Source organism: Paroedura picta, chromosome 16 (assembly GCF_049243985.1).
Source record: "Paroedura picta isolate Pp20150507F chromosome 16, Ppicta_v3.0, whole genome shotgun sequence".
Classification (NCBI taxonomy): Eukaryota; Metazoa; Chordata; class Lepidosauria; order Squamata; family Gekkonidae; genus Paroedura; species Paroedura picta.
The window spans coordinates 5,720,749-5,736,005 of NC_135384.1; the positions used below are offsets into that span (position 1 = coordinate 5,720,749).

A 15,257-nucleotide genomic window follows, 5' to 3' on the forward strand; every position below is an offset into this window, starting at 1 on the left:
AGTTTCCCATGGCCTTCTGCGTGGTCCTTTTCAATGGGGATGACAGGGATTGGATACAGGACCTCCTGCGTGCCAAGCAGATGTTCTGCCAGTGAACCACTCAGCCTCCAAAACTTTGTTTGGCATTTCTGGAAAAACAGCATTAGGAATACTGGAACGATGGGTCAGGCCCCCGATGTCAATTTTGAATAATGGATTTGTGTTGTTGGATCCTCCTCCTATTAAAGACGGGGATGATGGAGGGACTGGGGGTGTACATAATGCTGTGTTTGGATGAAGGGAAGAACGTGGCCTTCGACTTTGGTTTGACCAAGTGAGCAAAAACAAAAACAAAAAAAAAATGTATATGTGTGTATATGTATAAAAATACTTGGTCATTGTTGAATCGCTCACTGGTGAGACTAACTAATGTACTTCCATAACAGCTAGATCATTAAAATATGGTACACACATACACAGTCCAAGGAATGCTGATTAGAAAGGGGGTGTTTTAACCTTTCTGCCTTTTAAAAATGCAGAGGCGACTGGCTTTATATAAGGTTGGCCAGCTCTTCTGTGTCAATCAGGGCAAGCCACACCCTTCAAGCATCCTCAAATTGATGGAGGAGGAGTTTGCGGTGGCAGCCAGGAACACACCTCTGGTTGCGGAGCGCACACTTGTAACTGCTAATCTGCATCTGAAATCACTTTGTGCTCTTCTGTGCCTTGGAGCATCGATCTTCTTGCTGCTATCCAGCTCTGTCAGAGGAGGAGAATAATTGCGGCAATGCTGGAAAAGCTTGGTTCTCTCCCCTGCACCTCAGTGAACACTCGGCAAAAGTCCTTTTCCAATCCCGGCTCCCTGGTTTAGAGGTTTTTAAAAGGTCCAAGCTCTGTTTCCTGCATGCTACAATTCGGAGCTTTCACAAAGGATGACTGCTGCTTTGAGACTCCTTGATAGTAAAAGGCAGGGTACAGATAACCAGCTCTTCTTCAAGTTGGTTTAGGAAGTGTTCCTCTCAGGAAGCATGTGGGCATTTTGCTTCAGATCCAATAAGCTGATTGCTGACCCATTTTGTTGGTTGGGAGGGGGAGAATGGGTGACATGGAACTTGCAAATAGGGGTGTTTTCTTGGGAACTGGTTAGCTTATTAGCTAAAATAATATGTGTAAGGGGGGGGGGGGTTGTTCACATCATACCAGCATGTTTTTAGGTTGCCTTAGCTCTTGCCTCAATCCGGTCCTATCTTATGGAGCTGTAATAAAAATTACTGTCACAACGTATGCAGAGCACTTGAAGAGCCAAACAGCTAAATACTATTGTTCACACACAGACACACCGCCCAGTTTGTCTCAGGTTTTGAGAGCTTAAAGACTCGATATCATAGGCTTGAAAAGACAGGTTACAGTAGCTCAAACAAATATGTCCAGCTGAAGGCAGGATCACTGTATTTTGGATTTGTATGCCGCTTTTTGAAACTTCCAAACCAGGGTGCAGCCATCTGTTGGCCATTCATATCCACCAGACCTTGGTTATTTCCCGTTATGGCTCTGTGGAATGGGCTCCTTCCTTAGAGACCTTCAGGAAGTGTGGCAAGGCCTGCCTCTTTGCCAGGGCTTTTGAGGGGGGCTGAATGGCCAAAGGGACAGCGGGATGGGGAATGTGTGTTTGTTATTTTACTTTTGCTTTTAACTGAAAGTGTTTCTATTACTGTAAGCCACCTTGAATGATGACGAAAGATGGGATATAGATGGTTTAATAAAAAAAATTAAGAGAGAATTTAAAAGTCAGTAGATAAAGTGGAAATACACAACATTAAAATAGATGACACAGAAGTTCACCCTGCCATTCAGTGGCCTGGAGCAGGGGTAGTCAACCTGTAGTCCTCCAGATGTTCATGGACTACAATTCCCATGAGCCCCTGTCAGCAAATGCCTGGCCTGGAGCACTTCCTTTCAAGCATCCTTTGTTGGCAAGACCAGCCCTCTGCCAGGATTAACAATTCAACTTTCAATAGCTTTGCAATGTTCCTGTTTTTTTCAGGATGTGCTCCTTTCCCTCTGGATTCCAGACAGCCCCGCCAAATCAGGTTTACCCACATTTCCCCTACACCTCATAGTTGGGCTCCTAAGCCCTTTGCACACAGAACTGTTTAGCAGAGCAGCTTCCCCTGCTGAATTTGTGCTGTCAGGCAGTTGCTTGAAAGTTCAGGAGTAAAAGTCATGCACCAAGGAGAAATTCAAACAACTGCTGCTCTTCCCACCCCAACATATCTAAGGGGGTTGTATTTCTGTTTCGGCTGCTGCTGTTGAGAACACAGGAACTCTGCCAGGTGAAACGCTTTGTCTGTACTAAGTGTGGGAAAAGCTTCATAAGCGCAAGACAAACATAATATATATAAGTTACGTGGCTCTATCTCCGTGGTCCTTGTCTAAACTTTTCATCACTTGGATCCTTACGGATTTTCCTATGAATGGACCAGCAAGCAAACTGGTGTTTCAGCTAAGGAAACCTTAAGAACATTTGTCGGAACCATTGAAAGGAAGGGTTGGCCCTTCCAACTCTCAAAAGATCTTAAAGTTAATCTATGCATATTGCAATTATTTAATTTAATAAATGAAATATACTTGGCAAACCATGACTAATGGCGTAATGCTTTTTAAAAGTCTGGGCCACTTTTAAGGGTTAAAACCAGCGCGAGTTGCCCATGCTAGAAGAGACCCGGAAGCAGCAGCCAGGGGGAAGGGGACCACAAAGGAACCTTCCTGCGACCCTCTCGCCCGCAGCTGCAAGCATCACAGCCGAGTGGAAGGCAGAGGACAGCACGGGGATTCGGGAAAGGGGAAGATCTGCCAACGTTCATAATTTGGTTAGCTGTAGAAAGCCCAGGTTTGATTTTATTTTTAATACTGCCTCTCTGTTGCTAGAAGAGAGAAATCTGCAAAGCGACATAATTGGGATTGTGGTCTGAAATTGGAGGTACTGGTAAAGATCACTGGGGTGGCATAACAAGTGGAAATTCAGCAGGTAGCTCTCTTCCCTCTCTCTATTACTCCTATTGGTTGCCCCTGGGTAACCGGAGGAATGCCAGCCTCCATGTGGGACCTGGGACTCCCATAGGATTACAGCTCATCTCCAGACTAGAGAGAAAATGGAGAAAATGGGTGCTTTGGAGGGTGAACTCTGTTTTAAATCATACTTTGTCATTCGCTTGCTGATTGGCTGGACAGGTATTGCCGTATTTGTAACCTGATTTAAGTCCTGAGAAACTAGAAGATGGTGATGAGAAAGGTATAAATGAAACTAAAGTGACGATGATAATGCTTATTGCTTATTGATGATAATGCAAAAAAAAAATCAGCCTGTTGCTAGAAGGGAAACGCAGGCATCTTACAGACAAGTATAGTGTAGGAGGGGAGCAAAGGACATTTGTCAAAATGTGACCTTATCCCATTAGATGTGCTAATTAGATGTGCTAATCAGCTTTGGGAGAATTGTAAATTCCATGTGCGGGATGGGCATCTGACTTTTTCAATAGGACAGATCATTTGGATATTTTCCAATCTTGGATCATGCCCTACCCCATCCCCAACTTTCCTTTTTTATGTGTGGAAAATATACCGTGTAAAAGTAACTAAAGATACCCAAGAGACAGTATGGTATAGTAGTTAAAGCATCAGAGCTGCAGATTCAAGCTTGCTGGGTGATCTTGGGCTAATGACACTCTCCTTCCCTCAGTGGGTTGTTGCGACGGCAAACTGGAGGAGAGGAAAATGACACAAGCTGCTTCAGATTCCCCTGAGACAGAAAAGTGGGGGTATACAGGAAGTACTTGAAATTCATGAAAGAAATATGAACCCAGATTTATCCACTCCAGTGCTCTAACCACTATACCACACTGACTCCTAATACCAGTGTCTCCTGAATACCCTGGGATCCTCTGTTAGTTTGCCAGTAAAAAGCTGAGACCGAAAGAGGTGGTTATTGCTGAGAATAAAATTATCTTGAAATCTAACAAACTTTGCCTTGTATCTCCTTCTTTACGACCAGGACATTCCTTGTCGGAAAACCTGGTAGGATGTCTGAGGTGGATCAAGAGGAGGAACATAACGAAAAAGGCTCTGAGGAAAGAACTAGCCTTGTGGTTGTGACACCAGCTTCAAAGCCATTTGGTAAAGTTGGGGGACGTGGGCAACTGTAGAAGGGGGAACAAAGTCCACAACATGTCAGGGAGATGGACTTGGTGCATTTGCTTTTTTTTAATTCCACAACAGGCCAAATAAAATCAAATAATGTGCAATAGTTAGATTACGCTCAGCTCTGCCCAGCTTATACAGGGGTTTACTCAAGCATACTTACCAAAAGAATGGGGAGTGGATGGTCATTTTAAGCAAAGCTGAATCCATCAGTACTAGATCTTGCAAGCTGGCCATGGGATTTTCTATTGCTTGCTTCTCTTTCTCTCTCGCGCCTGTCTTTCTCCCTAAAGCAAACCCAAAATGACTTTTACAAATGATTTTTACAAAGAACTTATATTTTTCCAGACTAAAATATGGCCTTGGCACAACAACCCAAAAAGTGTAAGCAAATAGTGTGTTAGGAATTTTCAGTAGTCCTAACACCAGGAAAGAGGTGTGTGGCGGGGTACTAGGGATGTGGCCTGGGAGCCAAGGGAGCCCCAAAAAGTTTTGGGAACCACACGGACTACAATTCCCACGAGCCCCTGCCAGCGAACGCTGGAGGGCCGCAGTTTGACTACCCCTGATCTAAGGCTGCAGGGGACGGCATGATAGCCTAGGAATCAATGTCACTTTGTTGTTCTGTCTAGGAATCAGGAAGAAATGGAAGGCAGCCGAGCCACACAAGAAGCCTGCAAACGCAGGACAAGAAGAGGGTCAGTTTGCCTCAAGAATAAAAATCCAGAGAAGTATGGCAACCTCAAAAGCAAAGCATCGGCGAGTGGGCCGGGTAATCTGTGGCGTTTGTGGAAAGAGCTTTGTCAGGAGTAGTGAGCTGTTCATACATGAGCGTACCCACACAGGCGAGAAGCCGTATCAGTGTTCAGACTGTGGGCGTTGCTTTTCGGCCCAATCCACACTGGCCAGCCACCAAAGTATCCATACTGGGGAGAAGCCGCACAGATGCCAGGAGTGCGGCAAAAACTTCCGACTGAAGAGCAATCTGACCCGCCACCTGCGCGTCCATGACGGTGTGAGACCATACCAATGTGAATACTGCGGGATCAGCTATACCTCTAAAGCACACCTCATCTGGCACCTCAACAGCCATACAGGAGAGAAGCCGTACAAATGTACGGAGTGCTCAAAGCGTTTCGGAGAAATCTCCTCCCTGGTAGAGCATCTTCTCTCCCACCAAGGTGACAGTGGTGGGAAAAAAATCAGAACTGTCACGCCTGGTCTTTCAGGCAGCAGGAGCCCTCACCGCTGTGACGATTGCGGGAAGAACTTCTGTCGGAGTACCACGTTAGCAGAGCACCGCCGCATTCACACTGGCGAGCGCCCTTTCACTTGTGGGGACTGTGGGGAGCGCTTCATGCGCCGAGCTCTCTACAACGAGCACGTCCGCACGCATTCCGAAGAGGGCCCGCCAAACCTATGCGTCGCTTGCGGGAAATCCTTCACTAAGCGCTATTCCCTTCTTCAGCACCAGCGATCGCACACAGGGGAAAAGCCGTACCAGTGCCCAGACTGCCCCAAAAGATTCATTGCCAGCTCAGCCTTGACGCAACACCGGCGAATCCATACCGGAGAGACGCCCTACCCGTGTCCAGACTGTGGGCGCCGTTTTAGTCAAAAATCGGTGCTTACAACTCACCGGAGACTTCACACGGGTGAGAGGCCCTACAAGTGCCAGGAGTGTGGGAAAGGGTTTAGCCAGAGTTCAGCCCTGACCCAGCATCTCCGGACTCATACCGGTAAGTCTCCCTATAGCTGTGGGGAGTGTGGGAAGAGCTTTAGTGGCATGTCGGCCCTCAAGCGGCACCACCTCACCCATACTGGCGAACGTCCCTTTTGTTGTGATGAGTGCGGCAAGGGGTTCAAGCAGAGCTCCACTCTGGTCCAGCATCAGAGGATCCACACCCGTGAGAAGCCTTATGCCTGTACCCAGTGCAACAAGAACTACAGCCAACGGGCAGCTCTTGCTAAGCACTTGAGGACTCATGCCAAGGATTCCTCACTTCCCAGTACAGGCAGTGAGCCAGAAGACACCAGAGTTTGCCAGGGTCCTTTCATCCAACCCCGAGAGGTGAAGAATGACACAGAGACTGACACAGAGGAAGAGGGTGATGAAGTACTCGTGCTCCCTCCAGGGACGTGGGACACTGAGGTCAAAGAGGAGCCTGAGGATAAGTGGGAGGACAGTGTCTCATCTGAGGAAACGGGGCCATTTATACAGGCGAAAGAGGAGGAGGCAGGTGAGGCACAGATGGAAGTAGCAACAGTATCCCCGAGAATCAAAGAGGAGCCAAATGACTGAAGGGCATGTGGGAAGGAAGCTGGCTTCATGTATTTTTTTAAAGGAATGGGAATGAATGAAGATTCTGTCAGAGATGCTTTCATGTCACCAGGTGATGAGGGAGGAATATCAATCGAGGCCTGTTTGCCATGGTTCATGTGCACAAAGAAAAGTTTGTATCTGAAACCTGCCCAGAAATCCACACCTTGTGACTTGACAGTTTCACCTTTTTAATCCTGGATGTGTGGCGAGTAGTTTTGGTTACTCAGAGAAAGGAAAATGAACGTGTTGACTGGCACACTTTCAGTTTGGATTATTCTAGCTTGGTCCCAAGATTTCAAATGGGCTTTAGAGTAGCACCCCAGCCGAAAAGAACTCTATCCAGTTTGAATTCGGCGGGTCAGTTACAGCCCCATACAACACATAAAATTAAAACGGTTCTGAAAATCTCAGAAGCCAAAAAGAATGGTGGTGGTGGAAAATGTCATCCAGCTGCAGCCGACTTGTATGGTTTTCAAGGCAAGAGATGTACAGAGGTGGTTTGCCATCTCCTGTCTCTGCATAGCAACCTTAGACTTTCTGGGCTGACAGTGATTAGTTTCCAAGATCTGGTGACACTGTGCTAGCCTGGGCCATTCAGGTCAGCACGGCTGAAAATCCCATATTTAAAAAATAATACCGTCACCAGATTTCTTACTCATATAGTTGAGTATGTGACTGTGAATGTACACAGGTGGATTAATTGGTGGTTGCCACAACAACTAACAAACCGGGGTGGGTGGGGGGAGGAACAGAAATGCATGAAGGAAACCCCGAGAAGTTGTGTTCCTGTAAAATCCCACCATTACCAAAACAGATTGTATTAAAGGGCATGCTGTCAACTGTGCCTGAGCTACCAGGCTTTCACTGACTTCGTTTCTCTTGCTACACCAGGAGTCCCTGCTGTATGGCAAGACAATTACTAGTCCTGCCCCTTGTACTGGTTCATAGAGAGGATATAAAAAGGATTATTGTTGTTAAGTCTCTTTTAAAAATAGCTGGAGAAGAACTGCATCCAATAAGCCCGTACCAGGAAAAGAATGATTATTCTGTCTCAAGTGGGGGCAGTCTTATTGACCTGTGCACAACGAGGGCCTCCTGGCCTGCTAGGCTGGGCCTGCTGACAAACTAAGGAGTGCCTCTTGGCCTGTTAGGCTGGGCCTGCTGATGAGCTAACTGGGCCTTTTGGCCTGTTAGGCTGGGCCTGCTGACGAGGGTCTCCCGGCCTGCTGATTGCTCATTAAGGACTGGTACAGAGCTGACTGCTAAGGAGCTCTGTCTGGGACCTGCTAATGAGCTGCCCAACTCCCGCCCGCCCCACTTGATTTGGCTGCGAGATGCAGCCCAAAGCCACCTTAGGAACGGGCTTTGAAGCTAGTTATTGTATAAAAAGATAATATGGCAGAAGCTTTTGCCTCATGATGCCTCTCCCATGTTTGAAATTGAGAAAAAAAATAATGCTTATATAGTCACTGTGCTTATTCACAGGACACTAAAACTATATTTAATTTTTTCCTTTAAAAACCACTGGCACTGGGATATATTTCATTCCGGATTTTTGTTGTTGTTGTTGTTGCTTGGAAAGAGGTTTGACTCTGAATTAGCTTCTACTGTGCTCCATACTACAAGTAAACCCTTTCAAAGATAGAATGAGTAGCAGCCTTTCATTAAAGCTACCCAGAGGACAGGATCTCCTTGGAAACGACAATGATCTCTGTTTAATGGAAAAGTTATCATCTCTGTGAGAACTTATTAAAGCTCAATGTATGTAACTTTTTTTTAATGCTGGCAGGGGCTCATGGGAATTGTAGTCCACGGACATCTGGAGGACCACAGGTTGACTGCCCCTGGACTATAGAACGGTTTCTCTGTAACCCGTTTTTATAATAAAAGTACCTTAGCTCTCTAATGGACTTTGATGTCTTTGGTTCCGCTCTCCATCCAGCTCTGGCAAACTTATCTTTAACCTCCGTCTGTAAAATAATAACAATGCAAATGAATTGCATTTGCTTTTCTTTTGACAGAAGAAAGCTATAAATCTCTATGGCAATACTGCAGCCCACAGTCACCCTTGGAGGATATTTACACAAGCAGTTCAGCAAACTAAGTTATGAAGATGTGACCTAAAAATAACACAGATACAAAGCACACATTGGGTGTGAAATACAAACATAATCTGCAGGTACAATGCTGTTGACTAGGAGGGAGAACTAACTAAGTTGTTAGTATAATGGAAATAACTCTTGCAATAGGAAATTACTACAGCGTGATGAAACAGGCAAGCCAGTTTTTTTATTTTAGCCTTTGCATATGTTCAGGATTTTTTCAGGAGCTATACCACATGGGGGGATCACTCTTCTGTCTACGGCTTCACTGCTGTCACTTAAGGTAGGAAGAAATCTCTTAAGCAAAAAGTCCCTGACCTGATCTTTCCACTCGGGTGATTTGGCAAAAAAGTTGGGTCCAAACCAACAGCAGACTAGAGAAAAAACTCATACGCGGAAACTCTTAAGAATCCAAATAGAGAAAGCAGGCAGGCATATTTCCTTCACAGGCTTGAGATTTTGCAATACTGTTTAGTGACATCCATTTTTAAAAACAACATGACATCTGTTGGTAGGTTAAAGTTTATTATTATTTAATTTCTATACAGCCCCCCCCCCCATATATCCTTTAAAGACTTACAGTATAAACAAGCAGATAGACTACCGGTTCCTACCATATCTAAGAGGTGTGTGTGGGGGGGGAATATTTCGCCTAAAGCAAAGCAATAACAAAGAGGGGGGGAGGAGGGCAAAGACTGCATTACCTTCAAAATTATAATAAAACAAGCAGGGCTTTAAATCTGCTTGCTTGCTATATCAGATAGATAGATAGATAGATAGATAGATAGATAGATAGATAGATAGATAGATAGATAGATAGATAGATAGATAGATAGATAGATAGATAGATTGAATTTTTATGCCGCCCTCCCATACGGCTCAGGGCGGTTCACAGAAAACATTGCACCCAATATTATTATTAATAATATTATTATTAGCACCCAAGCCGGACTTTCAATCGGATCCCCTGCCTGCCTGCCTGCCTGCCTCGCTCTGCTTTTCTCCCACGCCTGCCACCTTGCCTTGAATCCCTTCCGGCAGCCGAGCGCCTCCTTGCCGATTGCTTCCTTCCCGGACGGGGCCAGCCAATGGGAAGCCTCCGTCGCCCCTTCCTTGACCAACCCGGGCCTCTCCTCCTCCCAGACGGGCAGGTTTTCCCCGCCCACTAAAGGCGCCGCGAGGCCTCCGGCCGCTGAGATGCAGGAAATGGGCAGACGGAGTCAGCCTCGCGGCTCCTTCCCTCCTCCTCCTCCTCCTGCTCCTCCTTCTTCTCCCGGCGCTCCCGCTCTGGGTCTCCCGGCCTCTCCCGCCGCCCTCCCGCGCTGCTCTCCTCCTTGCATGTCGGCGGCGCGATGGAGGGGCAGCATATAATGGCGCAGGTGCACATCCAAGCACCGGTCTCCTCGTCGTCCGCGGTGGCCGGCGACGAACCCAGGAGGATGCCCAACGCGGTGCGAGCGGCAGCCCGGGAAAGGATGGCGGGAGGCCGCCTGCTGGACAGCCACAGCCTGGACGGGATCAGCCAGGTGTATGGCGCCTCCAAAGCCCAGGAGGGCCGGAGGGCCACCATCTCCAGCGCCCTGGAGCTGGAGGGGACGGTGAGCCACGACGGGGACCTGACCCACTTCGTGGCCAACAACCTGCAGATGAAGATCAAGATGAGCTCCCGGGGCAGCCTGGATGAGACCGAGCCCACCTCCTCCTCTTCCTCCATGTTGTCGCAGCTGTCCGTGAGGGGCAAAGCCGCAGACATCCCCCCCATCGACCCGGAGGTGGTTCGGGATCTGGAGCGGCTGACCAGGGACGTGGCGCAGCGGGTGGACCAGATGCTGAGGGTCTTGAATGGCTCTATCCAGAACATGACGGCCTTGAGCGTGGGCTACATCCAGACATACCGGGACGCCGTGGACAGCTTGGGGGAATCGGTGGACATGAGCATCAAAGGGATGTACACCTTGATGGCCAGGTGCGAGGAGCTGGACCGGTCCATGCAGCCGGTCCACACCCTTGCGAAACAAATCCGGGAGATCAAGCGGACACTGGAGATCTTTGAGGCGCTCTGCAAGTAGTGTCCCTTGCAGAAGAATCAGTGGACTTGCTCAACTGTGGGGAGCGAAGGTGGAAGTTGGGAGGGGGGAGACCACACTTGGCCTGTTGGGATTCAGGCTCCAAAAGGGAAGTTCTGTGTGTTTCTTGCACTGTAATAAATGTATTATTGCAGGGTCTCTCAAACTTTCAGGAAATTTTGCTTCCTCCTAATTTCCCCTGAAATGTCATGGGGTTTATGGGGCCTGCTCATACAACCCTTGTCCCACTTCTCCACTTACCTAGATTCTGGCTTCAAGCTCTGGCGAGATCCTGCGTTGCCAGGGCCATATCTCCTCTCTTAATGCTGCTGTCTTCAGCTTGAAAAAACCCAAGGGACTTTCAGACCTATTATAATCCCCTAGTGGGATCATCACGACCCACCGTTTGGGAAACAAGAGCTGACTGTTTATATTACCAATTGGATATGTCAGATTTTACAGCTAGATATGCAGGAGTTTTAGTGTCTTGGTCAATTAGCCCTTTGGTGATAGGCCTTGGAATTTGTTTCAAGAATTTCAGGCCCAAGCTTTTGACTCTCTCACAATATCTACTACTTGGGTATAGGTGGTTCATACCATATGGTTGTAGTGGAAGAGAAGGCCTTGGAGAATTTGTTGTGTTCTTTATTAATATAGTGAGTTACCACAGCCACACACAGTCATACAAGGGAAAGGTGTCAGGGCTGTTCAGGACATAGCTGTGATTTTGAAGAATTGAAGTTCCATCTCTTATCATAGTTCATATAATATTCTTAAAGCAAGGGGGTGTTCTTAGCAATTGTTTGTACAAGTGAGCTTTCTAAAGAGTAACTGACAATGTAAAAATAGATGGCCCAACAGAGGTGTCCACATGGTCTTAAATGACAGTTCCAGCAAACAACTGACAAAAGGCATATTGTGGAGCATTAGAATCATGGGTGATAGTAGCAAACTGGTGGCAGTGGTGGAAGGAGAAAGCCCCGTGTTTATGCTTTCTGTTTCTTTTTTCATTATAGCCAGTTGCTGAACCTTTGTGCAATATAGAGTCCGTACTCTAAGGACCACAGAGAACCCTGGTTTGTTGGTCAAGTTCCACTGAACAATTTAGCGTCTGTCAGGGCCTGAAAGAATATGAGAAGCTGATGTTTCCATTTGTAGAGATGCTTAATGGGCATGCATCCACAGCTAGCAGCCCTACTCTGGTTGCAGATAGCTACCAACCTCTGGGTCCTAGGTTCCTATTTAGCAAAGGCTTCTCTTCCAGAAGGTTACTGCAGCCCTAAGAAACACAGATGACCCTTCTTTGGAAGGCTCTGACAACTGGCTGGGAATAGCAGAATGCCAAGCTACTTGTGGGTTTTGTATTTCTCATTTGAAAGCTTGACTGGTGTACATCAAGAAATAAATTAATTCCTTCTAAATCTGTTAGGTATGTCTTGGAGTGTGGAATCCTCTTCCGTGATTATAAAATCCTGCATAAAGTACCATCCACCTAGGAAGCTGTGGGTGTGCTGGTGAACAAAAGGATAGAAATGAGTCTGCCTGGGTGACTGGACTGGCTCCAAGTGTCACAGGATGGAAAGAAATCGCATAGGAAAGGGGATGTGCTGCTGTGTCTCATCCTGTGTGCGCAGGGGAAACCAATCAGTAATTGCAGCTGTGGAAACCAGGAAGCTTTCCATTCCTCTTGTGCAGACCTGTTGTTTCAATGGGGCCAAATGCCAGGTCCTGAATGTGATTGTGGGCCAGCCCGCCAAACTGTTTTCCTTCTGTTGCAGGAATGTGAGCCTTGTGCTTCCCAGGAAGATGTGATAGAGCTCTTTGTCCTCTCCCCAGCTACCATACAGTGGATGGAAAACTTTTCGATACCAGTCTTGGCAGGGGGGATTTCCCAGTCTGTCTGCACAACCATTGTCCCTACTGGGCTACATGTTTATAGGCTCCCTGTATGTCACTGTACCATAAGACAAAATTAATAAATGATAAATAATGCACTCTGTTCCTGTCTCAAAGAATAAAGAAGTATTCAGAACAGTCCATAAATCAGACAGGCCTAAAGGGCGTTGCACCCTTCAAAATTGTCGGAAGTCAGTGTGTGCTCAGAATTGTGTAACACTGTGCAGGAGCGTGCCGGTGATTAAATCAATATGCATCATTGAAAATGCAAAGGATCTTGAGGCAAAGGGGTGGGAATGTGAAATCACACTGGATCACAGAGGGCAATGGCAATGAGATCCACCCCGAGAGGGAGCAATATATAAATAAAAATATAAATAAATAGCCCTCCACCTACGGGATTTTGCTCCCTCTCTAAAAAGACTGTACCTACATCCTCCGGCCTAGCTGCTGTTTGGGCCATCATCCATGCCTGGCTCTTGTTGCGTTACTAGTCATGCCAGTGATATCAGATTGAGAGTGCAATTCTAGACAGGGTGATGCTCTTCCAAACCCATTGAGCGTGCAAAAACAAGCACTCGCTGGATGCTCCTGGGAGAATCAGCAGAACAAAAGAGGAAAGAAAGAAAGAAAGAAAGAAAGAAAGAAAGAAAGAAAGAAAGAAAGAAAGAAAGGAAGGAAGGAAGGAAGGAAGGAAGGAAGGAAGGAAGGAAGGAAGGAAGAAAGAAAGAAAGAAAGAAAGAAAGAAAGAAAGAAAGAAAGAAAGAAAGAAAGAAAGAAAGAAAGAAAGAAAGAAAGAAAGAAAGAAAGAAAGAAAGAAAGAAAGAAAGAAAGAAAGAAAGAAAGAAAGAAAGAAAGAAAGAAAGAAGCCTAACCCCTACCTGCAATATAATGCTACATAGTGCCTTGGGCTGCAATGCGGGGGCGGCCAAATTGTGGCTTTCCAGATGCCCATGGACTACAATGACCATGAGCGCCTGCCAGCAGAGAGAGCATCCCTAGTTCCGCTGCCTGCAATAGAACACAGTACCTTGGTTTGCAGTGCAACAGACTAAGGGATGACCGTCCCTCCAAAACGAGGGTCATGGGACGATTCCAGGGGGAGGGCAGCGACGGAGTTAAAACCGTCGAGCTTGCACCGCGGCGGCGTCCTAGAAAGGCGCGAGGAGGAAATGCAATGCTGGAAGGGTCTTAATCATGCGGGGACCTTCCTGTCGCGAGCGGATCTCCGCCGCCAGGCACCCAGCAGCATCCCCATGCCCGCTCCTTAATGCAAACAAAGCCGACGGCGAGCGACAAGGTTTGGCCGGGCTGCAGAGGCAGCTGCTTACCGGGCGGGAGATGCAGAGGCAGCAGAGGCGGCTGCTTACCGGGCGGGAGATGGCGCGGCGGGAAGGGAGTGGGCAGCCAGGACTGCAGTGCAGCCAGGAAACTGGCACCCGGGCAGGAATGCAAAAATAAAAGAAATCAGGAAAGGTTAGGGGAAGAGAGAGGCCGCCTGCCAGCCTGGGAGCGCAAAACCCCTGCAACTCTGCTAGTAGGGCGCAAACTACCCCTCCTGTTCATTGCAGCAGTGGGGCTGAAGAAGTGATGGTCCCTCTGGAGCTAGGTTGGTTTGGAATTCCAAAAAAACAGCAGCAGTGATGGGTGATGCTGGGTCTAGCGGTGCAGCCGGGCTGTGTGGGAATACAGGCTTATTGGAATGGAGGTGGAGTCCAGTGGCACCTTTAAGACCAACCAACTTTGAGTCAAGGTGTGAGTTTTGTGTGCAAGCTATCCTTCCGCTAGGCTACAGGTGTTCAAGCAAAAAAAGATCTACGTGCCTTCACCTTTTATGCATCTGTTTCCTCCTCCACAGTCTGGTGCTTAACACCACAGGGCCGTGAACTGCCATATGGAAAGTGGGAAAGAAAAATGTGTCTTGGATGTCCAGGACTCCAGCGAAGGCGAGACTGTAACAGGTGAGGAATGCAGGGGGAAAGCATCACATAATGATGAACTATAATCTAGTGTCGAGCTGCTCTATAAGATCTTTGGTATCAGTGAGCATCGACTGACTAACTCTGTGTAGGATATGAGTAACAAAACCAGTGTTTCAAATCTCATCGCCGTCACATGCTATTTAGCTGGCCTTAGGAAATCTACTATTTTTCACTCTTTCTTTAGATATTAAAAAGGAGAGAATGTAGATTCCCTAAATAGGTCTGAACTCCAGAATCTAACCCCCCCCCACACACCAATTTTCATTTATTCACAGCCAAAGTCAGTTTTTACACAAATCTAGTCTTTTTGTAGCAATCTGAAATAGTTCAAGAACCTCTCCTCTCAGTTTATGGATGAGACAGATTACTTATTGACTACCTGCATCTCTTTGGCTGCTTTTCCTGGGGAAAGAAAGCAAGTCTTGCGTCTTGTCTTTCTTTCCCCCCATGAATTGTGGATGCCTTGTTAACTGAGAACAAGACTAGAACAAGGTAGATATTCAGTCAAAATATAATAAATAATTATTCCTACAGGATTAAAAAGTTGCGCAGTAGAAGAGAGAAAATTTATGCACCCAGGTGACTAGTTATTATATGAAAGCTGAATTCTCATTCCTCTTAAACCTTGCAGAAAAGTTTCTAGATGTCGAGGAAACTGTAACATCTTGGTAACAGACAACCTTATATGTTAATAAAAATACCAGAAAATAAC

The 15,257-nt window shown here is 46.9% G+C and overlaps 2 protein-coding genes across 2 annotated transcripts in view; both read left to right on the plus strand.

Annotated features, from left to right (window-relative positions):
• Positions 1-15,257, plus strand: part of LOC143826624 (uncharacterized) — a 19,259-nt gene continuing 4,002 nt past the window's right edge. The window contains exons 1-4 of the mRNA XM_077315466.1: positions 1-2,869; positions 4,031-4,152; positions 4,809-6,477; positions 14,442-14,524. Of these exons, the coding sequence (XP_077171581.1) occupies positions 2,688-2,869; positions 4,031-4,152; positions 4,809-6,477; positions 14,442-14,524 (2,056 nt within the window). The 5' untranslated portion in view covers positions 1-2,687. The remainder of the gene's footprint in view (positions 2,870-4,030; positions 4,153-4,808; positions 6,478-14,441; positions 14,525-15,257) is intronic.
• On the plus strand, positions 9,734-10,826 carry BORCS6 (BLOC-1 related complex subunit 6). Its single transcript, XM_077314727.1, has one exon. It carries the CDS (start codon positions 9,954-9,956, stop codon positions 10,668-10,670), a length of 717 nt encoding a protein of 238 aa, XP_077170842.1. The 5' UTR covers positions 9,734-9,953; the 3' UTR covers positions 10,671-10,826.